Genomic DNA, 26,286 nt, shown 5'->3' with positions numbered 1-26,286 from the left:
GTATGCTGGGCTGACCATTTTTTATTTCTGAAATCTGATTAAGTTATCCCAAGTACAAGAAGTCCATTACTTACCGACCCTGGAAACAGTTAAAGGCTCCTGAGCAAAAGAGCAATAGGGCCAGTCCTTTAGAGAAGTACCAGGGCTATAACAGTTTATATTGCCATATTAAAATATGATTGTGCAAAGTTAATAAATAAACAGGACTGGGGAGTCTCATAGCATTCAAATCATAGTAGAAAGTCAGAGGTCTAGATTTAAGTGTTCTTTTAACCAACATTTTGATTTGCTTCAATTTTATCTATTTTAGCTAAAATGTATTACCTTCTACAACTATTTATCAGAAACTAAAGAAAAAAAGGAGATCAGGGGTCATGCCGGTTTGTTGATTGTAAAGGTCAGCTTCAGCGTCAGACAGACGAAGACTGACAAAGACATAAGAGTCCTGCAGGAGTCACGAGGGAGGCAAAGAGGACGCAAATCCTACTTTGATTGAGCTAAGTATCACTGATGTTTTGTTTTTTAGCCCCTCATGCTATAATCATGTGTATTTTCTCTATTCCTGTTCATGTGTCTTCTCGCAATTATCACTGGCCCCGTGTATCTCCTAATCGATATAACCGGCCTGCTCTCGTCTATCCCACATGCTCCACTGAGATCCAACATCTCGTTTCAGGGGGCCTGTGGAACTGCCAGTCTGTTCCTAAGGCTGACTTCATCTCTGGCTACGCTTCCCTCCAGTTTCTGGATTTCCTTGCTCTCACTGAGACCTGGATTACTCCATCCAACACATCCACCCAAGCAGCTCTTTCCACAGCATATTCCTTCTCCCATAAACCCAGACCCACTGGCAGAGGAGGTGGCACTGGTCTCCTGCTCTCTCCCAAATGGAGCTTTTCCCTCTTCAAGTTACCTAACTTCGCTCCTTCCACCTTTGAATTCCATGCCGTCACAGTAACCCATCCTATACAATTAACCATTGTTGTTCTCTACCGTCCACCATGCGCCTTGGGGGACTTCTTGGAGGAATTAGATAATCTCCTCTCACACATCCCGGAAACTGGCCCTCCCGCTGTACTTCTCTGAGATTTCAACCTCCAGACAGGGAAGATAGACGAACTAACATCTCTGTTAACCACCTTTGCTTTCTCACTGTCTCCATCCCCACCAACTCATAAAGCTGGCAACGTCCTTGATCTCATATTCTCAAGGAACTGCACTACTTCTAACCTCACTGTAAACCCGCTCCACACATCCAATCACTTTTTCATTTCATTCGCTCTACTCCTTTCCAAACATAACAACCTAATCTCTTCTAATTCTGCACCTGTCCGCCGCAACCTTCGTTCTCTCTCCCCCTCTACCTTTGCCTCATCGGTGCTCTCAGCCCTCCCTTCCTCTGACTCGTTCCAACTCCTGCCTCCAAACTCGGCTGCAGAAACTCTCCTCTCTACTCTCTCATCCTCTCTGGACTCTCTCTGTCCTCTCACATCTCGGCAGGCTCGTCAGTCCCCTCCTGCTCCCTGGCTAAATGACACACTGCGTGCTAATAGAACCATCAGCAGCAGAGCGGAAATGGTGGAAATCCAAACACCATGACGACCTCCTAACCTATCAGGCTCTCCTCTCCTCTTTCTCTGCTTCGATCTCTCAGGCAAAAACCACTTTCTTTCAAGATAAAATCCATTCTTCCTATTCCAATCCCCCAAAACTATTTTCTATCTTCTCCACCCTCTTAGAACCCCCCAAAGCCCCTTCCCCCTCCTCCCTTCTGTCAAGCGACTTTGTTAACTAATTTGAAAAAAAGGTTGATGACATTCGCTCTTCTTTTTCTGACTCACGTTTACTCACCGCTGGGTCACCAGACCCACCTTTCACCCACACACTGACCTCCTTCTCCCCTCTCTCTCCAAGAGAGGTTCTTACCCTCATTACCTCTGCCCGTCCTACCACCTGTCCTCTGGACCCTATCCCCTCAAACCTCCTTCAGACTATCGCTCCTGATATTCTACCGTTTCTCACCCATTTCATCAACACTTCTCTAACTTCTGGTCACTTTCCAAACAGTCTCAAGGAGGCAAGAGTAAACCCTCTCCTAAAGAAACCCACTCTCAACCCGTCCGATGTTATAAACTACAGGCCTGTCTCTCTCCTCCCGTTCCTGTCTAAAACACTTAAACGCGCTGTCTTTAAACAACTCTCCTGTTATGTCCATCAGAACAACTTTCTGGATCCGCACCAGTCTGGTTTCAAGGCAGGTCACTCAACAGAAACTGCCCTCCTCGCTGTCTCTGAGGAACTGCACACGGCTAAAGCAGCCTCCCTCTCCTCTTTCATCATCCTTCTGGACCTCTCTGCTGCATTTGACACGGTGAATCATCAGACTGAAAACTCATCTCTTTCGACTCCACTTCGAGCGATAGAATTACTAACAAAGAATTGCTAACAAAGCACTTATATACTAATAAAGGACTGGCTTATCTAAAGCCAGTTGAGTAGCACTTGAAATGTTTTAGCTCTATGAAACCTGATGTACTTATATTATTCTGTTTTCTTCAAGTTTGTATCTTCTTGGTCGAATGCATGTAAGTCGCTTTGGATAAAAGCGTCAGCTAAATGCAATGTAATGTAATACTAGTAGTAGTTTTTCTACAGTCAGCATAGTTTATTAAATGTTGTTTTCCTTAACCAAAGTACATTCATTAGGCAGTGATTATCATTTTTAGTGTCCCATTTCAGAGCTCTAGATGGATTATATAAAAGTATTATGTCAAATGTAACAAATATTTAACAATTTAGTTTAATACAAACCTTGTTTGGAAGAAGATTCCAACCTCAAGACACAAACACAAATCTGATTCAGAAAACAACAATTAGGCCTCTGTAAATATGGAATAAATGACCATTCACTTCAATCAACACATCAAAATATGTTTTTATTAGCCAGTTATTACTCCAAGACTAAGGTAATGAGAACTTTTCTTTAAACCTTACTTTTGTTCAAATACAATGGTAACCGGCTAGGATAAAATTGTGATAGAGCTTAGTAAATGGACTGAAGTACAGACTCTAAATGAAATAAAATAACTAACATTTGCAAAGATGGACCTCAAAACAAGGGCTCATTATCAGGTAAGGAAGTATGAGCCACCTTAAGGATCTCACCCTGTCAGTGTTGCTATGTTTTAAATATACCTACCCCTAAGCATTCCTAAACAAGCAGAAACAAGTTTAAAAAGAGAAAAACCTGGACCTTTTGGGAGCACCACGTTTTGGGCTGCTCGCTTTGCCCAACTATTAACGTACCCTGACTAAGACTATTTCAGTGATGAGTTTGTTTACTGCCCATACATAATGTGGAGGCATATACATATATACAATTCTATCCATTGCTTGCTTTGAAGAGTTTAAGATAATATCCCATATTGCACACAATTATAAAAACTTACATGTTTCACTTACTAGGATGTTTATTAAACCAGGAACAACAATGAGCTACATCACGTTTCATTATTTACAGGCCAATGAGGTTATGTAATAAATTGATTAACTAAACCTAACTATTTACAGCATACCACAGCATCGTCTTTTTAACAATATCAAGCTTCAATAACATTGTATGATAGGCAGTAAATAACAAAAACACCTTTTGGCAGATATTTAAAAATACAACAAATGAAAAATGTGGTCTGTTGGTCCATGTGGTCTGCACCACTCACATGTCTACTTAGAAACTAAAATGTGATTAGGAAGTCAGCTGTTGCGTTTTGGGTGTGGTGTCCCCAGCCATGATGCGATGGATCCTCCTGCGGTGGTTTTTGAGTGATTTCAAGTTTGTGTAGGTACCCTGACAGACATCACAGCGATATGATTCAGACTGTTTGGATTCAGACGGCTTGTGAGTAAGCAGGTGTCTCTGCAATCCGTCCATAGTGCCAAACCAGCGAAGACAAACAGGGCAACGCACAGGCTTGATGGCAGGCTTGCAAGCACCACTCCTCTGGTGAAACATAAGACTGGTTGTGTTCGGGAAGTCATAGTTGCATTTTGAACATTGGAACGTTTTGGGTGGGTTTGCGGCATTGGTAGCACGCACACCTTTGCAGCGGTTCCAGGATACGTGTCGCCGAAGGGAACAGCGAGAGGAAAAGGTGTTCCCACATCGGGTGCACACAATGCGTGGCTGCTTCTTTGATTGATTTGGAAGCTGCAGCGGGCGTGGCTGCTTCTGTGGGGGCTGATGCACTGGCCGAGGTGGTGGCTTCTGCTGGGGAGGAGGCTTCTGCTGAGGAGGAGGCTTCTGCTGAGGCGGCAGCTGCTGAAAACGAAGCAACAATGGTTGTGATCGTTGTGGTTTTAGTGCCTTCAGCAGCTGGTGATGAGGATGCATATGGATCTGAAGGTGAACTTCGTAGTCTGCCCAGGAATTGACAGTCTCTCCACAAGTCGGACATGTGTAGGATTCCTGAGCATGTTTCTGCAGATGCACCAAGAGAAGCCTAGGAGATGTAAATCCCACCCCGCACTCACACGTCACCCTTCGTGGAAGAACGGAGGGCAGGGACATGATGCCCCAGTTTCCTTCATCATCCTCCTCTGTTGCATTGCCTGACATACTCTGCTGCATAGTCCCTCTACCCACCTGTCCTCCGCCTGGGATTTTTTGTTGCAAATGACATTTCTTACTGTGAACCATCATGTTATCTTTGCGGTTAAATTCCTTCCCACATACAAAACAGGCAAACATTGGTTTCATATTGTTTGCAGCTAGGGAACTGGCACCATGACTTCCACTTTGTGCTACAGTGCCAGATCCACGTGGCCTAAATCCACAGAGCTGTAGATGGCGCCTCAAAGTCGATTGCCGACTGTAGGTTTTCTGACATCGGTTACAAGGGTAACGTTTTAGACCATCTCTGACAAAATAGCGCAGCGACGTCCCTTGATGTTCGCCTGTCACAGCATTATTCACCTCTCCATCAGTATCAGCTTTCTCTGTAGAGTTAAGCACCTCCATTTCATCATCCAAGGGCATTGTCCACTCCCCTTCATCACCGTCTTCCATTTCATTTGCTGCATCCCAGCTGCTGTTTTCTTCTCCTTGCTTGTGCTGTTCCCTTGTGGTAGATTTGGGGGGAAATGGTAAGAAGCGTTTTGCTGGATGAACCCAGGCCAACTGAGAAACTGCAGACTGCTCCGAATCAGGAGAGGTCACCTCCACCTTGATACGACCAGTAAGTTCAGTTCCCACGGCAACACTCTTGGAGAGTTGAGTCCTAGCGAAAGAGAAGGGTTTTTTCTGCGTAAAGGGGGCTGACGTTGGTCCCTGGCATTTATGCATTTTGAGGTTCCACATCCGAGCGTAGTTGTGCTTGCACACTGGACAAAAGAACGTTTTTTTGGAATTGTTCACGCTATGGAATGGAACTATTCTTTTGGCAAATGGTAAGTTCTTTTTAAGAGAGCTTGAAGGTTGTGTGGTGTTGTTTCCTGAACGAGGGCATACATGATTATCAGGTAAAGGGAGCCGCCCAATGATCAGCTGTTTGCAGCGACGGCAACATTTAATCCTCTCTTTTTTGTGCAAGAAATGATGCTCTGCAAGTTTGTCCACATCTTGAAAGACCCTTCGACAGCGGCCACATTGATATCTCCCATATGTGCCATTACTGCCAGGATCCATGAGCTTTTGGCGGGTTTCAAGAACCACTACGGGGGATAAAGTCTTAGTTAGAGAGACAACCTTCTTTTTACTGGATTCAAGAATTCTGCTGATGGATGGAGCTTTTGTCTTTATACCGGGTTTTGCAAGCAGCCGCCTCAACTGTAAAATTGAAAGATTGTTGATTGGGGGCTCTTCAGTTTTAGCTTCTGTTGTTATATCAACGGGGACCACTTCTTGTTTGGGGGTAACTGTGTTATCGTCTTCATTCTCAGACAGTGGCTGTGGCGAGTGCTTCATGTATGCTGTTGCGAGCATCTTCATTAAAGCGTTATTTTTAGGTAAGAACTCACCCTTCATGCTGCTGGGAACAGAATGTGTTTGGTCATGCACATGCATGTCCTCAACAGTCTGTGGTATGAGCTCTGCTGGGCCTGATATTTTCTCAAGTTGATTCTCAACTTCATCTTGAAAAGGTGTACTTTGGCCTTGAGGAGTGGTTACTATAACAATGCCATCCTCCAGGCTTACATTTGATTTATGTTCTGTTAACGTGGGTAGTTCAACATCTGGATACCTTGAGGTAGAGGGGAGACTAAGGGCCAAATCTGGCTGTGTTTCTTCTGGTACATGCAGGGAGGGTAAATCTTTATCGAATGCTATTTTACTAGAGCCAGCACTATTACAATTCGGAGGTGGCAGTAGATGGATTTCAGGGATATGTGACTGCTTATGTTCCAGCATTAGACTGAAGTCCTGAAACTCTTCTCCACAATCACAAATATAACAAAAAGGTGAAGGGCACTCAGGCAAGAGTGGAACGGGTTGCTCACTGGATGAGTTCATACTTCCAAACAGTGTTTCAGGAGGGCTGACATTCAGTTGTGGCTGGGAAGAGACCTTGGGGAGTACACTAGCATGGGTTGCTTGATGTACAAGCAAAGAGGCCAATCCAGGGAAGGTGGCTGAACATGCCACACAACGATACATCTTGGGGGTTGAAGTACTTCCCTGTAGACCAAGCATCGTGGAAGCCAAACAGTCAAGGCAATCCAGGTGGTGCGGTCATGAAAGGACGTCTCCTGTAAATCACACACAAAAACATACACAATTAGTAAATTACGCGAGCTCCCGCTAGTGGTACGCGGAGGAATCTGACATATAAAAATAATATATATATTTATTTGTATTTAACCTTTACACATAACACAGAAATATAAAATACAGAAAACACAACTAAGTAAACAAAAGACGAAAAGCAGTCACTACATTGTGCACATTTGGGACAGTAAGGTACACTACTTATTACTGCAAGAGCAGCTGGTGTTAAGGACCTCAGACAACTTCAATTTAAAACAGGCTATAGGGACAAGTGCCATCAGTTTGAGGCTTGATTGAATAACATTAATTAAAAAATAAAGAGAGAGAGACAGAGACAGAGACAGAGAGAGAGAGGAACATGTGGCTGACCAGTGTTAATTTTGGCAGCTGCTTTTGATTTAGTCTTAGTCTTTAGACGAAAATGGTTATTAGTTTTAGTCACATTTTAGTCATTTCTATCCTTCATAGTTTTAGTCGACGAAAACTCAAAAGGTTTTAGTCTAGTTTTAGTCGACGAAAACTCAAAAGGTTTTAGTCTACTTTTAGTCGAGGAAAAATTACATTTTAGTCAACTTTTAGTCAAAATGTTTTCTCTCTTTAAACCAATTCAGTTACAAATACAGGTTTCGGAAATTGGAATCAATGTGAAAGTATCAAGTGTTGAAATTCGTAAAGCAACATTTCACTCTCTTAACACTTTACTTGTGTAATATCTAGGGATGGGTATCGTTAAGGTTTTCTACGGTACTAGTCTTATCGATACTGCTTATCGATCCAGTACTTTAACGGTATTCTTGTATTTACTTTTTGTTATTTTTTAAAGGGAAAAACTAACAAATTGTTAACCGAATTAATTGCTTTATTTAAATGTGGAATAAATGAAATATATATAATTAGGTTAAAATATTGTACTGTACTTGAGTAAAATGTTGAGGTACTTTTACTTTACTGGAGTATTTAAATGTGTTGCTACTTTGTACTTCTACTCCACAAAATGTATTTAATAGCTTTAGTTACTTTACAGATGTGGATGAATGATGTGAAATCTAATCGGAAGTGCTAAATCAGAATTTAGTTCCACCTGGAGTAAATTCACAAGCTACCCCGCAGTATACAAAGTCCTTTAAACTTGAAAGAGTCCAGCATGTGTCCCTTCTGAACGCTCCGTCCCCGGCAGATCTCTGTGTGCCGCTGCAGCGTGTCTGTTAGGCCCCGCCCCCCGCACACAGTGAGATCGCTCTTCTCGAGTGAAGAGAGCGGAAATAATAATATTGCAAGTTAGAAACGTAAGATGCATTTTGACCAAGCGGCAAACTCTGGGGAATAGCCGGGACGCCAATACGGAAGTGCCACACACTGCAGTTCATATATTGGCCGATAGGCGATGGTTGCAGAAAGGAGCAATTTCCATAGACCCCCATGTTAAAATTCCCAATTTTACAGCAGAAAAAAACATGTTTCTACCCCTGGCTCCATACATTTTATTATCAATATAGTTAGATTCCACCTTCATGATTATGGATCTGTGAGTGAATTGTTTTCTAACACGACCCTTTTATGGATATTAGGTCTTAAAGTTTTTGCATAAATTAGGGCGTGGTCACATTGAGTGACTGCTCTGTGAAGTGACTGCTGCTGCTAGCTTCTTGTCTCTCTGCTTCCTGCTCCGTGAAGCTAGCTACAGGGACTCTGCCTGGTCAGTTCATCCAGGAAACACAACTTGTAGCCGGCCGTGGTTGTTTGTTCTTCATGCTTATATATCAGACTATTGTGACTTGCTCCACAGTTAAAACAGACGGTGCATTAATGCGGTAAATGAAATTCGAGTGCTTTATTTATGTGTTAATGATCAGCTAGGTAATGAATGTTAAGGCTTGGGTTAGCGTGTAAGCGAGTGGTAGCTACATCGGTGTTAACGATGCTAATCGTAGCCTCCAAGTTAAAATCATAGACTTTATATATAAAGGTTAAAACGAAATAGACAAGTGTTAAGCGTTAAGTGGGATAATACTGTTGAACAAACGGCTTCTGTTTGAGGTTGATAAAATAAGGTCATCCTTGTAACTTAGAGAGATATTTTATTATGTAGGTAGGAACTGTATGCATCGCTAAGGTTAATTTAAATTGGCTTTGCTCATGTAGACAAGCTAATGTTGAAGTAGTGTATGTGAAATCAACCTCACAATAAGATATGTGTATATTACAATTATTAATATCATATTTCAAGATGATTACTTAGATATTACAATATGGTTGGTTGAGCTGGAGTTCATTATTGAGCTTACACGTTAACGTCACAGTCATATCTGAAGAACGAACCCAAACCTTGTTGTTTTTATTAATTGCATTACCAAATGGATATCAAATAACAGTAAGCATTGGTAACACAACTTCCAAAGTTACAGTAAAATAAAAAGGACCCTGACTCGGACAATACACAAATCAACATGTTCAACAGAAGATAATCAGATATATATATGTAAAGTACCATGTGTACAAACAATATAACTGTTTGTTTAAGGTGTCCAGGTGATGCAGGCAGGCTGGACCAGTGAGTGAGAGACAGAACTGGACTGCTCACAGCAGTGAACTTCAGCTCAGGTACAAATACTCTTTTTTTCATACTGTACAAAGAATCAAGAAAGATATTGGTTTAAATGAATGAAGTATTGACTTTAATACACTGATATACATTCCATTAAACAATACTAGATCACCTAACCATCAGTTAAGTTGAGGGTTTTTTCCATGCAAAAAGTTACATTTAGATGTAGGGATGTAACGATACCAAAAACTCACGGTACGATAATATCGCGATAACAAGTCCACGGTATGGTATTTATCGGGATATTGAATAAAGGAAAAAAAAATTCAAATATTTTTTTTCAATAAAGTATTTTTTTACTTGGAAAATGTTTCTTTATTACATAATACATCTGATTTGTACAGCATTTTAGTAGGATAGCAGTATTTTAAAGTGTAAAAAAACAAAGTGACAGTAACAGACTGGAAAAAGAAAACCAGTGTTTTTGTACCTACTAGTACTACCAAACAAAGTAGGCATTTTCTTTGTGCCACTGCATCTCACAAATAAACAAGCTAATAATCAGACCCTGCAATAAAATAAATCAAGTTTCACTTTAGTTTTTCAAGTAACTCAACTCAAAAACTCACTAGTCACTCACTCAGCATCATCAGACAGGTTTTTAAGAATATGAGAATGTCCACATTTCCAGGTATTTATAAGCTGGGATGTTTGGGCATTTACAATATCCCCTGCTCTGGAAAAAACTCTCGCTTGGTACTGATGTTGCTGGGACAGCAGTGGTCGCGTTAACCGAATATTTTATTTAACAATGACGGAAAAATCTGAAAGCAGTCAGTCATTTTGACAGATTAGAACAAACTCGGAACAGCGCCAACGTTTCCCCGCAGCGAGGCTCTGGTGTTATGCCATGTTATGCATGCCCTCCAAAAGGAAATTATATAGTTTCCAAACCGTACTTTGCCGTACAGATCAATACATGTCTGGGAGGTTTTGCTTTACGCTGTGCGCGCTCCCGCGAGGTGCATGCACACACGGCATAACACCGCCCCCCCCCCCGTTGACAGTTCACGAGCGTGCTCTCTCGTGAACTGTTCAGACCCGATGGGTAATACGGATATTTTACGATCCTGTCTGTCAAAATGACGGACAGCGAAAAAAGTCTAATGCCACCTCAGTGGGACGGAGAGATATGCTTTGGCCATGGGTGACAGCAGTGGGTCAAACTGTGCATTGTCTCTTCACAACTTTAAAAACCATACAGTTTTGGCCAAGAAGGTGAGGCTTATTGACAGGGCGAGATATAAATATATTGTTGGTATTTGTCAATGTGTCTAGGTGTGTAAATGTAGCCCTGTAAAAACTATGTCGTTTTGTGTTATCTGTTGTTTTATGTTCATGTTGTAACTTGCTGCCATGTTGGACAGGTCTCCCTTGAAAAAGAGATCGATGATTTCAATGGGACCACCTGGTTAAATAAAGTTTTTTTAAAAAAGTGTTTTAAAAAAAAAATTCTTTAAAAGAAATTGCTGTATATTTAGTCAGTTTCACGACGGTATTGGGACGTTTATTTACCGCGATATTCGGTATATTGTTACATCCCTATTTAGATGTTAACAACAGTGGCGGCTGGTGGAAATTATTTTAGGTGGGGCTATTGTAATGGTGAATAAACCACACGAGAACATTTTGAGAAATTACCCCTTAAATTAAATTGGCTACACTATTTCATCATTGCTGTTGTATGATTGGTGTTTAGCTACGGTATTTAGCGTCTACAGCACCTCCGCTTTTAGGGTTGACGTAGACCCAAACGTCGCCCGGATGTCCTCTGGTGTTGCGCGAGCTGCTGCACTAGCTAACGCTCCACTAGCTAACGCTACATTAGCAAAACAAACACTTATTTATTTTGCAAATGGTGCGGCGGGCTTCAAACACGTTCCCCTCCACTGGTTTCAAACAAGCACTAAATTAGATGTTTTCCAACCAAATACGGTTGAACTGACACTTCTCCATATTAATTTGTAAGTAGATTCGAAGATACATCAGTTTCTGACTGCCGCAAGCTGAAGCTTGGTTGCTAGGTTACTAGCTGAGTGTTCTCCAATAAGGGGCCGGGGGAAACAAAGTTAGTGATTACTGGTTCCATGTTGATTTAATTCAATACAAATTGTTGGGGGGAACTGAAAGGCTATTACCGTACTGGTTACTTTGCAGCCCGGACATTTCCCCCAAAACACATTTAGACGCTATCGCAACACAGAAGTACCTTTCAAAGCCGATCATTTTTAAGGCCTTCTAAATCATATTTAAGACCTTTCTTATTTGTTTTGTCATATTTAAGACCTTTTTAAGGCCTTACATTCAGATTATCAAATGTAAGACTTTTTAAGACCCCGCGGGAACCCTGAGGAGACTAAATACGAACATTATATGCAGACAGAGACGTTGTTCAGAAACACAGAAATATTAGAAAACAGACCATTAAGGCAAAACATCTAGTTTGATGGATGCTGTCAAAACTCAACTACAATAATATGTGTGTGGATGTGTGTGTATGTATGTGTTTATTTAGCACGGGCACATAGTATCTGTCCCCGGCTGTTTGAAGAGCAAGCATGGGAAAAAGACAGTGTTTACCTCTTTGCATCCAGCTAGTCACACACACAGTTACAATCACACTCCCTGTAATTGACATAATTAATAGATAGTTTAGCTTCTCACCATCATTTGCTGTGGCCCACTGATGTTAACGATCGTAACTGAAAGGCTGCCTGTCAAACGTAAACATTCAGCCACGTGACTCGCAAACTCTCGCGAGAGTTTTACACAAGACGGATCCTTTCTAGCCATAACCCTGCACCGGGCGCTGACATTGGAGCCTGGTGATCATCAGATTTGACGACGCTGATTGGCTGAAATTATGTTTCGGAGCCATAGTTTACAGATAGCAACAGTCAGCTGCTAGTGGCTGCTGCTGCACTGGTTGAGGACTCCTCTCTTAGCGCCCAGACGAGAGAGGGTAATGATACACGGGCAAGGCCAGGCAGGAAACATGTGATTTATCAGTAACTTTAGACATCGTAACACCATTTTAAACGAGATTTTATAGTAGATTATACATTTTACTGATACCAATTATATAATATTTACCTTGTTCATTAAAAATATATATTAAAACAAATATTTTAAAAAATACTTTTTTTTAATTTAATTTGTAATGTGGGAAGAGGTGGGGCGGGCTAGCGCCCCTATGGGCCGGCCGCCACTGGTTAACAAGCACTATGATTTTGTCAGCTTTCTAATTTAATGTATTAAAGGCAAAGATATTTAACACATAGTGAGAACTGCTACTATTTATCTCTCAATATTGTCTGTAAAAAACGTGGTAAAAGTTATTCTTTCAGTGAGACAAGAGAGCAAGCTTCTACAGTTGCACTACATTTTGATAACAGTTAAATATTATTTTGATAATAACATATATTTCAATGTTGATGAACTTCATACTTTTCATTCATAATCTGATTGTCTTTGTAGCTCACTGTTGAAATAAAAAAAAAACATTACAATTACAAAATAATTATATCTATAGCCCCTAAACACACAAACACACCGCTTTCATAAATAACACACTTTTTCTGCAATAATATGTTTTATGTTTCCTGTAATTTTTGTTAGGAAAGGACATGCTTGAAAGACACGACATGTTCTCCTTCTCTGAGGGTCAAGAAGAACATCCAAGAGGAACATTAAAAGCTGATGTTATGAGATTTTAAGACCAGTACACTAAGAAACTACTTTTATTGTAAAAACAGTCAGCTGACGGAATGCACCTATTTCCACATCTACACTCCATCCGCTGATTATACATATTTGCCTCGCTTTATGAGCTTCACATCACTTGTGCCTTGTACCGCAGAGTTTGCAACGTCACAAATAAATGGGGCCAATCTTCAGTCAGATGTGAATGTGTAATCTAACATTTTCAGTAAGAATGATGGACAAAAGGATTGCAAATACAATTTACTGAAATGTGAACCAAAAGTTAATCAAATGTTTTAAATAAAAAGCACATATGGACAGAAGTTGTAAACCTATTAAATGTATAAGTAAACACATTTAGTCAAATAACGTGACAGACTAGGCCTGTGCAGTTGGTATCAGCTTTGCCCAGCATGGACTCCTCCATCAGGCCTGGTCCTCCTCACAGAGGAAAGACCCTCAGTCCTCTCCAAACCAACAGACAGGACGTTCATCACACGGAGGTTTCTCCCTGAAGTCTCTTCAGCTTTCTGGACACCATGCTGTCTCAATCCGTCCACACTGAATATGAGAGGGGAAAATGAAAATAATAAATGCTTTAGACAATAAGAAATATAAAGTTGACTGTTGAGTTGCTCAGTTTTTTTAGATTGTCAATACTATTAGTGCATAACTAATATATCAGGTTAAGAGGCACATTCAAATTAAGATTAGTCTTTAAATACATGTTGTCTTTTGAATTGTTTGTCTAAAGTCAAGGATCTAGAACTGGTACTTAGTTTTAATGATACAGTCTGGTTATTATGCTTTTTGGAGGAGGCCTCACAGGTAAGAGCACTAACTAGCTACCATCACATGTACCTTAGCTTGACTTAAATGTATTAAAACTTATAGTTAAGTGATATCAAAATATAAATAACTAATGTCATGCAAACATATTAAGATTTGCCTGATTCCAGTGTTGAATTTAGCACAATTGCATACAAACGTTGAGGGATTTTAAGATTCTGAAGTATTATGCTAAAAACTCAATAACTTAGATTATTATTTATAGTTTTGCTGAATAGTTTCATGTCCGCTTACCATAGAAACGTAAAATGCCACGGCAGTGTGCAGATGGGGAGCATGTTAGCTTAGCTTGGTAGCTTCAGCTAGCTCTGGAGCTTGCAGCTCGGTGGCAGGAGGTCCCGCCTCGGCTTCGCCTCTTTGCCCTTATTTGGAGCAGGCTGGAATAGGCGGGAGTTGAACTCTGACGTCACTGTCGAGCCGTTAGTGGCCGACTCCGCCTACTAAGGGCTTCTCGGCCACTCTGCAGAATCCTATGGGTGACGTCACGGACCCTACGTCCATTTATATATACAGTCTACGATTTTGACAGACAAGACGGACAATTGGGGGAAATACCCTGCATTTTGAATGTCCGATAGTCCACCATTAACACCTTAGTCCCGTCTCAGGAACTAAATATACATTTCGTCAAAGTTTTTGTTATCAAGAATCTATTTTTAGCTTGTCATCGTCTCAGTCATGTAAAAAAGGTCGTTGACGAACATTTTTCGTCATAGTTTTCGTTGACGAAATTAACACTGTGGCTGACAATAAATAACGTTATTATGAATACATTTGCCTCCGAGTCCTGCATGAACTGTGCATAGACTGTATTTTAACATTGGTCATAGGGTGGTACTCGGAGATCCAACAATTTTCTCAGGTGGTACTTGGTGTAAAAAGGTTGAGAACCACTGGTCTAGGCTATATAATACAGGACTGTCTCAGAAAATTAGAATATTGTGATAAAGTTCTTTATTTTCTGTAATGCAATTAAAAAAACAAAAATGTCATACATTCTGGATTCATTACAAATCAACTGAAATATTGCAAGCCTTTTATTATTTTAATATTGCTGATTATGGCATACAGCTTAAGAAAACTCAAATATCCTATCTCTAAATATTAGAATATCATGAAAAAGTATACTAGTAGGGTGTTCAACGAATCACTTGAATCGTCTAATTAACTCGAAACACCTGCAAGGGTTTCCTGAGCCTTGAAAAACACTCAGCTTGGTTCAGTAAACTAAATCACAAGTATGGGGAAGACTGCTGATCTGACTGCTGTCCAGAGGACCGTCATTGACACCCTCCATCAGGAGGGTAAGACACAAAAAGAAATTTCTCAAAGAGCAAGCTGTTCACAGAGTGCAGTTTCAAAGCACATCCACAAAAAGTCTGTTGGAAGGGGGAAATGTGGCAGGAAACGCTGCACAACCAAGAGAGATGACCGCAGCCTTAACAGCATTGTGAAGAAGAGTCGCTTCCAGAATTTGGGGGAGCTTCAAAGACAGTGGACTGAAGCTGGAGTCCAGGTATCAAAAGTCACTGTTCACAGACGTGTCCGGGAAATGGGCTACAATAGCCGTATTCCCATGGTCAAGCCACTTCTGAACTCAAGACAACGGAAGAGGCGTCTGACTTGGGCTAAGGAAAAGAAGCACTGGACAGTTGCACAGTGGTCCAAAGTCCTCTTTTCAGACGAAAGCAAGTTTTGTATTTCATTTGGAAGTCAAGGCGCCAGAGTCTGGAGAAAGGCTGGAGAGGAGCAAAATCCAAGTTGCTTGAAATCGAGTGTGAAGTTCCCACAGTCAGCGATGGTTTGGGGAGCCATGTCAGCTGCTGGTGTTGGTCCACTGTGTTTCATCAAGCCCAGAGTAAATGCAGCTGTGTACCAAGAGATTTTAGAGCACTACATGCTTCCGTCTGCTGAAAAGCTCTATGGAGATGAGGAATTCATTTTCCAGCATGATCTGGCACCTGCCCACAGTGCCAAAACCACCAGTAACTGGTGTACTGACCATGGCATTACTGTCCTCGATTGGCCTGCAAATTCCCCTGACCTGAACCCCATAGAGAATATGTGGGGTATTGTGAAGAAGAAGCTGAAAGACACCAGACCCAACAATGCTAATGAGCTAAAGGCCGCTATTGAAGCATCCTGGGCATCCATAACACCTCAGCAATGCCACAGGCTGATTGCCTCCATGCCACGCCGCATTGATGCAGTAATCCGTGCAAAAGGATTCCCAACCAAGTACTGAGTGCATTAATGGACATTTTCAAATGTTTGATTGTGTTTTGCTGTTATAAATCTTTTTTTTTTACTTGGTCTGAGGAACTATTCTAATTTTTTGAGATAGGATTTTTGAGTTTTCTTAAGCTGTATGCCATAATCAGCAATATTAAAATAATAAAAGGCTTGCAATATTTCAGTTGATTTGTAATGAATCCAGAATGTATGACATTTTTGTTTTTTTAATTGCATTACAGAAAATAAAGAACTTTATCACAATATTCTAATTTTCTGAGACAGTCCTGTATGTACTAACTAGGCTATCAAGCGAGCAACATTAGTTTTTGTAATGACAAAAGGTAATTCCTACAAAATATTGGGGTGGGGTTTTTAGACATCATGGTCCAGCTAGAAAAAGGCCGAAGCAGGCCTCTTTCAATGAGTTCTGAACTGAAAGCTCGTTAGGCAAGATAAGGCTTGGTCAGTGATACCTTGGCTTGTTTTTCTCCCAGTTAACGAAAGAGCACCTGAGATAGCCTCTGCGCTGCAAGATGAACAGACACAGCCCTGATTGCCAGAAAGAGGAAACCATGTTTCTATGGTGTGGCCTGCTGGGGCTGCAGAATCTCGGCTGCTGACAGGAAGAGACTAAACAGACTGATAAGGAAGGCCAGCTCTGTCCTGGGGAGTCCTCTGAACACTGTGGAGGTGGTGGGAGACAGGAGAATGGCAGCCAAGCTGTCCTCCCTCCAGGACACCCTGTCCACACCGTGCAGCTCCTTCAGTGACAGGCTGCTGCACCCCCACTGTCTCACGGAGAGATAGGACATCATGATCCCTGGTAGACCCCCCACACACCGACAACACAGACTATAACACCCCTTGTTGTGCAATACCAATTATGTGAAATATGTCATTAATAACTGTGCAATATATACCTTTTTAATTTTAATTTTAAATTTTGTATCTTTAATATTTTTTTAATAATAATAATAACTTTATTTATATAGCACCTTTCATACAGGGAATTGCATTTCAAAGTGCTTTACATCAGTAAAAAATAAGACATAAAATCAGTGTAAAACAAGCAGCAAGAGCAAAGCATAAAATGGGATAAAATAATTAAAAATAAAAACATGGGGAATAAAACAGAGAAATAGTGCAATGTCAATCACAGAGTATATTGCAGTATAATAGTGTAAAATCATTAAAATGCTTTGGTAAAGAGATAGGCATTTTTAAAAGGCAGCTTAAAACCTAACGTATTGGCTTCCCTAATATTGTTGGGTAACATGTTCCACGGTTTTGGTGCGTAGTTTACAAAGGCTGCATCACCGATCTTCTTATGACTCTTTCTGGTGACCTGTAATAGACCTGCATCTGATGATCGCAGTGTTCTGGCGGGTGTGTAGTTTATTGGAGAGTCAGCAATGTAGCTGGGTCCTTGTCCATTTACAGCTTTGTATGTGAGGAGAAGCACCTTAAAATCAATTCTAAAAGTTACAGGAAGCCAGTGTAGAGTAGCTAAGACAGGACTAATGTGTTCCCTCCTTTTGGTATTAGTTAGTAGTCTAGCTGCAGAGTTTTGAATGAGCTGGAGTCTTCCAATAGCTTTCTTGGGGAGACCAGTGAATAGTGCATTGCAGTAGTCTAGTCGGCTAGATATAAAAGCATGAATTAGCTTCTCTGCATCATGTTGATTTATGAATGATCTTACCTTCGCTATGTTTCTGAGATGAAAGAAAGCTATTTTGGTCACTTTGTTTAAATGGGCGTTGAAGTTCAAATCTGAGTCCAGGATGACACCGAGACTTGTCACCTCCGGTTTAATCCAAGTGGTTAAGATTCCTAGATTATTGGTTAGCATCTCTCTTTTTAATTTGGGGCCAACAAGTAGGACTTCAGTTTTGTCCTCATTCAATTTAAGAAAATTATCGTTCATCCATTTGTTTATTGCTGTCAGGCAGTTGGTAATGGAGTTTATGGCTGTCACATCATTTGGTTCAGCGGATATGCACAATTGTGTAATTTTAATGCATGCTTCTTGGGTAATATTATGCTTTCTTTGGCTCTTTTCTTGCTGTAACAAATGTAGATAGCTCCTCTGTGGGACGAATAAAGGTATTCTGATTCTGACTTCCTGTGACTGCAGATTCATAGACTATTTCCACTGGGTTTGAAAAGCATGCTTTAAGGCTCCGACACACCAAGCCAGTTATCGGCCATCCTCAATGTTGGACCCTCTGTGGGCATCTGTTGGCCTGGTTTTTGAGGTGTGCCCAAAATGTTGGCACTTTAGGCCCAAGCCAACAGGCTCCGCTTTTGATTCATAGTTATATATTCTCGTGGAGCTTGTGGGCAAAAGTAATCACTGACTTGCTGTTTAGCACAAGCTAATCAGTGCAAAATTAAAATACGCAGAACAACTTGTGAAAATAGGACATACACTGAGCCTCTTTCATTTTTTCTTCCTATGTCTTTTTAATTATTTGATGGGATATTTTCACAAAAACATGGCCATCTGGAATAAAGCTAGATATAAAGCGAGCCTTATCATAGAGGGTTGTTTACTCTCCCGCAGGGCAGAACGTACATGGAAGTTTGGCCTTGGCTATAGATTTTGTAGTGTGTTTAAGGCTAAGCAACAGTCGGCTACATCGCAACTAATTCTTTGATATCTGTTTGGTGTGTCTAGGGATTAATCCTCAACATGACCATGTGCATTTCCACTTTAACCTTACAGAAGGGTTAAATCATATAGTACAGTGAGCCTGCCTTAAAACTAGGGATCGACCGATATTGCTTTTTGAAGGCCGATACCGATACCGATTATTAGTAATCAAGGAGACCGAAAACCGATATTTGGAACCGATATACATTTGCACTAAAATCAGAAAATCTTGGTGCCAAAATGTAGAATAACACAAACTCCAACACAACTTCTTTGAAATGCATTTAAGCATATATTATGTTCAATGAACTTTTAAACATCTTACAACTGGTTTCCTTTTTTTTAGTGCAGCCATCTGCAATGAGTTAGAGAGAGACAGAGAGTTAAAAGTGGGGCTGCAGGCTGACATGCTTAACTAACAATAATGCTTAATTTCTTATATCAAAACAATGCCTGTCTATCTAGCATAAAATCCCACTAAGCTGCTAGCAACTGCAAAACACTAGTGCTAGCTAATGTTTTGCAAACTATTAAAAGTGAGGCTATTACAGTAGACCTAACGTTAGTCTAGTAGCCTCACTTCTAATATGTTGCTAAACATTTGCTAGATACATGATGGCTAGCTAATGAGTTTCACATATCAACCTGAAAAACTGCGAGGCTCCACTCGCAGCCCCCCCCCCCCGCACCACAGTTAATCCGCTGCAAGACGGAACGTGCACGCACCCCCAACTCTGACGGACTTCCCGCGTCTCTGTGTAACTGGGAAACTGATAGAATTGGATCATAAGATCGTGGTGTTTTTGCAACTTCAGCATAGGGGATTGGGATGTTTATTGAACTTCGGCTTTCAACTGATTTACCTTTGAAACACATGTATGGCTCTGCCGCTCAGCGCTGCTGCATGCCTCTGTCTGTGTTCTTCGCACCTGCCTGTAATCTGAGGAGGTCCCGCCTCTCTGGCTGGCTCCCGCCCGGAAAATCTTCATTGTTGATTGACACTTCAGTAATAGCCTATCAGATATCGCTGTGGGCGGGGCATTGCTCGTGTACAGAGTGGTGACTGCAGCCAGAGAAACGGCCGCATCAGAGCCTAAGTTTTATCGGCAATTTGATTAAAAAAAGGCCGATACCGATAATCGTTCGAATGCGGAATAATGGCCCCGATAATCGGCAAGGCCGATAATCGGTCGACCCCTACTTAAAACACAAGTACATATGGTTGAATAAAGTAGGTTACACTTTTTTTGCATTTACATTTTTTTTCTTTTCGTCATATCACATTTTTTCTTTTAGATTTGATCACTTCAATAGTGTCTTCAATGATTAAACAAAGCACTCATTCAGTAACTCAAACCAAAACAATAGATAAATTAATAAATACCACTATACTTCATAATTAGCACTAGTTTGAGGAGGACTGACAGTTGTGTTGCACTATTAAACACCATGTAAATGCTCTTCGGGTTGTTGTTGGAAGCCAACCAGTGTCAGAAGAAGTCCTTGCCACTGTACTGGTTGAAGTTGAGGGAATGCTTAATTCAAAATCACTTGGATACACTTCATCTGATGTAGCTAATCAATTCTGGACCCATTTTATCAAGGACTATCTGCCAACCAGGGCTCTCGACTAACCTTTTTCACCATCCTCGCGGAACCGTCCCGAAATACAATCTAAGGCGTCCAGAAATTAATGTGGACCATCCCGAATTTAAAATATTGTTTTTTCTACATTATCATAAGTTAAAATCATTCAAAGTGACCTTTAACATAAATAAAACATCATACAAATCATTAGAAGATATTCATCAACCTTTTTATTCGAGTAAATCAGTCAATCACATAAACAAAGGCCAAATATATTTAAACAAACACACAAACGAGAAAATTACTCTAATATTGAATCCAATCAAGTCCCATCCAATTAACAAAAAAATCCAACACTCTTTCCTGAAGACAGAACCCAGAGTAACCACTAACCAGGATGACAGTCTGTAACACAGTCAGGAGACCTTTACAAACTGCCCCGCCCCCTCGCACACAGACGGGAGAGAGAGATCTCGTCTGGATTGGAAAGCTCGAAAATACATCATAGACGCATGTTGTAGTCTTATTGCATATTATAAACGGAGTTGGCGAAACTAAAACTGCAATATACTGTTTTTGTAGCAATAATACATATGACATATTTTTTAAATGTCTCCAGTACCGATAAAAAGTCTGATAATGTCGGAGCTTAACGTTACCACTGTCTTTAATCATTCCTGTCCAGGGCCCGTTTAATACAGGGGCTCGGTACCCATCCCTACATGGGGAGAGGCGCAGCATATTGCTAAGGACTAAATATGATGGAGGGTTCTCATCCCAGCCTTATTACCGATAGGGGATGAAGAGAAGTAAGTAAATAAAGAGGCCGGCTCTCCAGGGTCTGGTTCTGCTGTGCGTTTTTGTGATGTAACGGTAAAACATTTCAGAATTCCTCCATGGGATGCCATTGTCATTGTACATCACTCAACCCGCGAAATACACACACTCAGAGCCATATAATCGATATATATGGCGCTGCACACACTCAGTACATAGCTAGACCCGCGAATTTGCGGGCCAGGAATTTGCGGGCACAGCCAGCTGTGCAGTCGGCTGACAGCCAGCGGCACAGCTGTAGCTACGTACTGTGTGTGTGAGTGTGTGTGTGTGTGTGTGTGTCTGTTTATGTTGACAAGGAGGTTTAATAAATGTGTGCTACACAAAACGTGCAGCCGGTTTCATTTTCATCGCCGTTTGTAGTAGAGTTAGCAGGGTATTTTTATTTTAATTCTCGTCCCAAAATGATTTTTTATCCTCCCCGACACTATTTTTTTCGGCCACGACACGACGGGACGTCCTTAAGCTTGAGCCCTGCTGCCAACCTTGCAATCACGGCAGAAATGGGAAAAGCCATCGGATAACTTGCAACTGGATACGGCTGTTCTTATAATGGATCCACAACTGCCAAGGGCCCAATGGCCAGTAGTGAAGGTTACCGGGCTGCATCCGAGCCCTGACCAGTGTGTCAGGTCAGCTGACATTATAGTTCAAGTCAGAACTTACACTCGGCCAGTGGGCCGCTCGATATCCTTATCTGAACTAGCTAACTGAACAGGATTTCATATCTTTCACAGCAGCCGAGCTACTGCGGGGGCGTCTGCTGTGAATTCCCTGGGCTGCCCAAACACTGCCCCCTAGAAGGGCTAATGAACACTCACCTGCCTGTCACCAAATGCTCCTGATTGGGAAAGTGACAGCAAGTGTGATCAGGACACACTCAGTTGAAGACTGATTACTGCTGCTACTTAAAGAGCAGACAGACTAGCATGAAAGCCTCTCTAGTCCTGAGGCCTGTACTACAAAGCCGGATTTTCACTTAGTGAGGTAACTTCACGGAAAACTCTGGGTTTCCGGTCCTAAGACGCGGGTTCTCTTTTTACCGGGCTAGATCTCCATGGTAACTTGTGCTGAACGGCTAACCTGCTCCGGAGCAGGTTAGGTTCAAGGATAAGAGATCAACTCAGTGAAAGCACCGCCTGCTGACCAATCAAAGCTCAGTGTGCGGAGTTTAAAGCTATCAAGTCATATTACAGGATAAAGGAAATGCAGAAAAACTGTCGTTGCAGGAAAGACGGCCGGCAAAAATCTACTCACTGTATTTATTATTATTATAGTATTACTATTTCGGCATTTGATGCAACTTTAGTTACATTTCCATTACTTTTCCAAAACGTTGGGAAAAATATGGTTTTCCATAACTTTTCCAGGGCCTGGAATTAGCATTTTGAATTTCCAAAACTTTTCCAGGTTTTTAATGACCGTAAGAACCCTGAAATTCATCTGTGGAAGCCGTAGCGCTGTAAAAAGCACGACCAATCATTTTAGCCAGCCCGGCTAAAATACCTGGATGGCCTACCTGCCTGTCAGCCTTCCATCCATGGGCGCGGGAAGGGGGGTGCTGAGGGCGCTGCAGGACCCCCTAGCGGCAGGCAGGCGGTGCGGAGCTCTTCTGTCTGGATTATTATTTGACGGTTATTGCTGCTCCCGCTGTGCATAATCTGTGTAGCCAATAAATTCCACATTGTTGGTAAAATAATATTTTGGCCTGCCCCGAATGTTTTTTCTGTAGCCCCGGACAATTCTACCTCAATAATATAATACAGTAACCGTGCTTTATGTGAGCCTCATCATAACACTAGAGAGGATGGCAGGATTGTAATTTCCCGTGTTCAGTGAATGCAACAGGGGCAAGACGCCAGACCAATCAGAGAGTTGCATGGAAATAAAAGTGTGCTTGTGTCATTCAAGCTCAGCTCTGTTTGTGTGTATGTATATGTATATGTATATGTGTGTGTGTGTGTGTGTGTGTGTGTGTGTGTGTGTGTGTGTGGAAATAGCGCATTTAGTGTGTGAGAGAGAGACACCGTGTTGTTAGCATTTGATTAGCTAGCTGCACTAACGGACATAAGGAGCTGTTTCCACAACAAGCTGGAGGAGAGTCCTCTCCTCTCAGACTGAGAGGCTCAGGTGAGCTAAAGGACTCTGAGGGTTTAGATAGTTCACTTTAGTCTAAGTTATCTCAGTGGGTCTCAAACAGTTTGGTCACAAATTATTCAAAAGATTATTTCCGCGGCACACCTTCATATGATCATTATCGTTATAAAAAAAACAAGAGAATAAATGAAAAACAGTTATGAAATACTGTATGGCAGTAAAACAAGAATAAAGTTTGAAAGGGGAGTGATTTGTAAAATATCCATAAAGAAAAATAACTAGGGGTGCACCGAATGGGAAATTCTTGGCCGAAACCGATACCGAAAATAGGAAACAGTTGGCCGAAAACCGAATGCCGAAAATGATTAATAGAAATATATATATATATAGAGAAATATATATATAGAAATATATATATATAGAAATATATATATATAATGTATACATTTTTTACCAATGTTGTTCAGCTACCTGATTATGGAAAAAGACATGATTATGGCAAAACTTAACTTAAATAATAATCACTATTATGGGTCCATAAATCATTTATTCAGCACTTTTGAATGCATACAGTACATTAATTCCAAGTCAAGTGCATTTTATTTTCTCTGTAGGATAACTACAACAAAGTGCATTCAGAACAAAGCCAAGGTGCTTTAAAACTGCATAAACATCTAGGCCAGTAGGCCTACAACAAAATAGTGTAAATATAGACTGTAACAGCCAGGCCTTCAACAACAAATGCACCTATAAGTTTGATAACCTAACGTGTTGTTGTGATGACGTAATCAAAACGCGGCGACAAGCACGGCGCGCGACCATGCTCGCGGCTGGCTCACAGCCAACATGTCTGCCGCTTGGAGATATTTAAAAATATCAGAGAGAGAGGCGCGGATTGCGATTTGTAAAACGTGTTCAGCTGACATTTCTCGAGGGGGTGTAACTGCAAAGACTTTCACCACTTCGGGATTACTCCACCACTTGAAATCAAAACACCCGGACAAATATGCGGAGTATGATCAACGTAACCCTGTTCTCTGACATTCGGTGATATTTTGTCGGCCGAAAGGGCCTTTTTAACCACTTTCGGCCAATAATTTCCGGTGGCCGAATATTCGGTCTATCCCTGAAAAGAACATCTGCTTACAGTTGTTTTTCATCTGGGTGTTAAGAGATGTATCCATAGATCTCTTAATGTTGCTCTCAAAGGGCACCAGATTGATGCTTTTAACTTCAATATTAAAAAAAAATCTTCCCGGGGGAGCATCCCCCCGGACCCCCCTAGAGGAGGTGAGGTACGCTCCCCACTCTAAAAAAAATAGCACTTTACCCCTGCCTATATGCCGTGAGCTGATTATCGAGCCTTCATTGTAACAGTCGCGGGTGTACTGTGTATTTGCGTGTGGGGAGTGTTGCAGTAGAACATTCCACTGTAGCGCCCCTGGTGTTCGCGCTTTTGTGCTGCTCTATAGTGTTCAATGGAGTCCAGCACCCCCACTCAAAATACCTTACCTTTGAATATTTTCAAATTGTAGTGCACTCGAGCTGGTTTCTCCAAAATTACCTACCCCACCTTTAAGAACAATTTTAAATGCATTACTTTTACTTGTAGCTGAGTATTTTTACACTCTAGTATTGCTACTTTAACTTTATTTAATAATAAGAGTACTTCTTCCACCTCTAATTACAACTTGGATAGCATAACAATGCATATATTGACAAATGTAAACACATAACAAAAGGACAACGAGCTGTGGAGCAATGGCCATAAACACAACACCACTCACTGAAGGACCCGTTGCTAGGAAGAATAAAGATGTTCACTATCACAACGAGCTCTCAAACCACGTTAGCTTACATTGCCAACTAAAATATGGAAATTGTGTCAACAATAACACACTCAAACGCACATTTGGATCGTTTTTATAGGCTATTTATGAGGCATCACTCTTAAGCATTAGCTGGTTGTCGTCGGAGCCTACCATACATTACCCAAGGGTATTGTTCAAATATCACAGGAGGCTAGCGAGCTTCTCACATGAGCACTAGCTTGCTATCTTATAGTCTGTATCTATTATACATAACCCGAAGGTGTTGTTCAAATATCACAGAAGGGTCGTTAGTGAAAGCTAACAGGGTGAGGTGGTCAGTCACGTTCCCGGGGAAGGCCGGAGAAAGGAACAACTAACTCGGCTAGCAAGCTGCCTAACGTTAGCTACCATGACCTATGGAGCATTATGTGCACAAAAACCAACCGTATTCAATCTTTGCATACTCACCAGCCCTACCAGCGTTAGCGTTGTTCATTAAGGTGGGTGTGGCGGAGGAGACGAAATGGCTGCACAGACATCAGTGCAGGCTGAAGCCATAAAATCTCAAAGAAAACACCGATCTGCGCGGCTCCACACTGAACAAAATGGGATGGTGTGCCAGGAAGAGGAAGAAAATCACTGAGTCGAGAGCTGCAGCAGAAGGCGCCGAACGGAGAGAACGGGTTCAGCGCATGCGTGTTTCACGGCCGAACCCTTGAGGGAAAAAAACCTTTTGCATTATGACACACATAGCCAGATGTCAAACATAAAACCCATTAACCTTTTTTTCCAGTCTATGCACTGAGTTCTAATTTCATACCTCAATCAATTGTCTTTTTCTGTCTCCCTCGTAATATTTACTGTAGTTGATTTTAAGAGCATGTCTATTCAGGCACATATCATTATTAAGAATAATCTAACCTTAATTGACACAGATTTGCACTTCCTATAAGGCTGGCAGAAACTGCATTTTTACTGTCAAACGTATACTAGCATAGGAGGATTTAAAGAGCAACTTCCAGGTTGAAGACACCTGTGAATAAATGTGTAGGAAAATGATGAATACACTAGATTTTCCCAAAAATATACAGAAATATACACTACAGTGAGATCTGGCGTCGTTTTTTTAAGAAATGGGGAGAGAGAA

The 26,286-nt window shown here is 41.3% G+C and overlaps 1 protein-coding gene across 1 annotated transcript; it reads right to left on the bottom strand.

The window, feature by feature from the left end:
- Window positions 1-2,917: 2,917 nt before the first annotated feature.
- LOC307013617 (uncharacterized protein) lies at window positions 2,918-25,836 on the bottom strand. Its single transcript, XM_079641060.1, has 2 exons — window positions 25,608-25,836; window positions 2,918-6,744 (listed from the first exon to the last, which is right to left on the bottom strand). The coding sequence occupies exon 2, from the start codon at window positions 6,686-6,688 to the stop codon at window positions 3,746-3,748; it is 2,943 nt and encodes a 980-aa protein (XP_079497186.1). The 5' UTR covers window positions 6,689-6,744; window positions 25,608-25,836; the 3' UTR covers window positions 2,918-3,745.
- Window positions 25,837-26,286: the final 450 nt, after the last annotated feature.

Source organism: Notothenia rossii (genome assembly GCF_949606895.1).
Source record: "Notothenia rossii genome assembly, chromosome: 7".
Classification (NCBI taxonomy): Eukaryota; Metazoa; Chordata; class Actinopteri; order Perciformes; family Nototheniidae; genus Notothenia; species Notothenia rossii.
The sequence above is the reverse complement of the archived record's forward strand: the minus strand, read 5'-3'. Positions and strand labels throughout refer to the sequence as shown.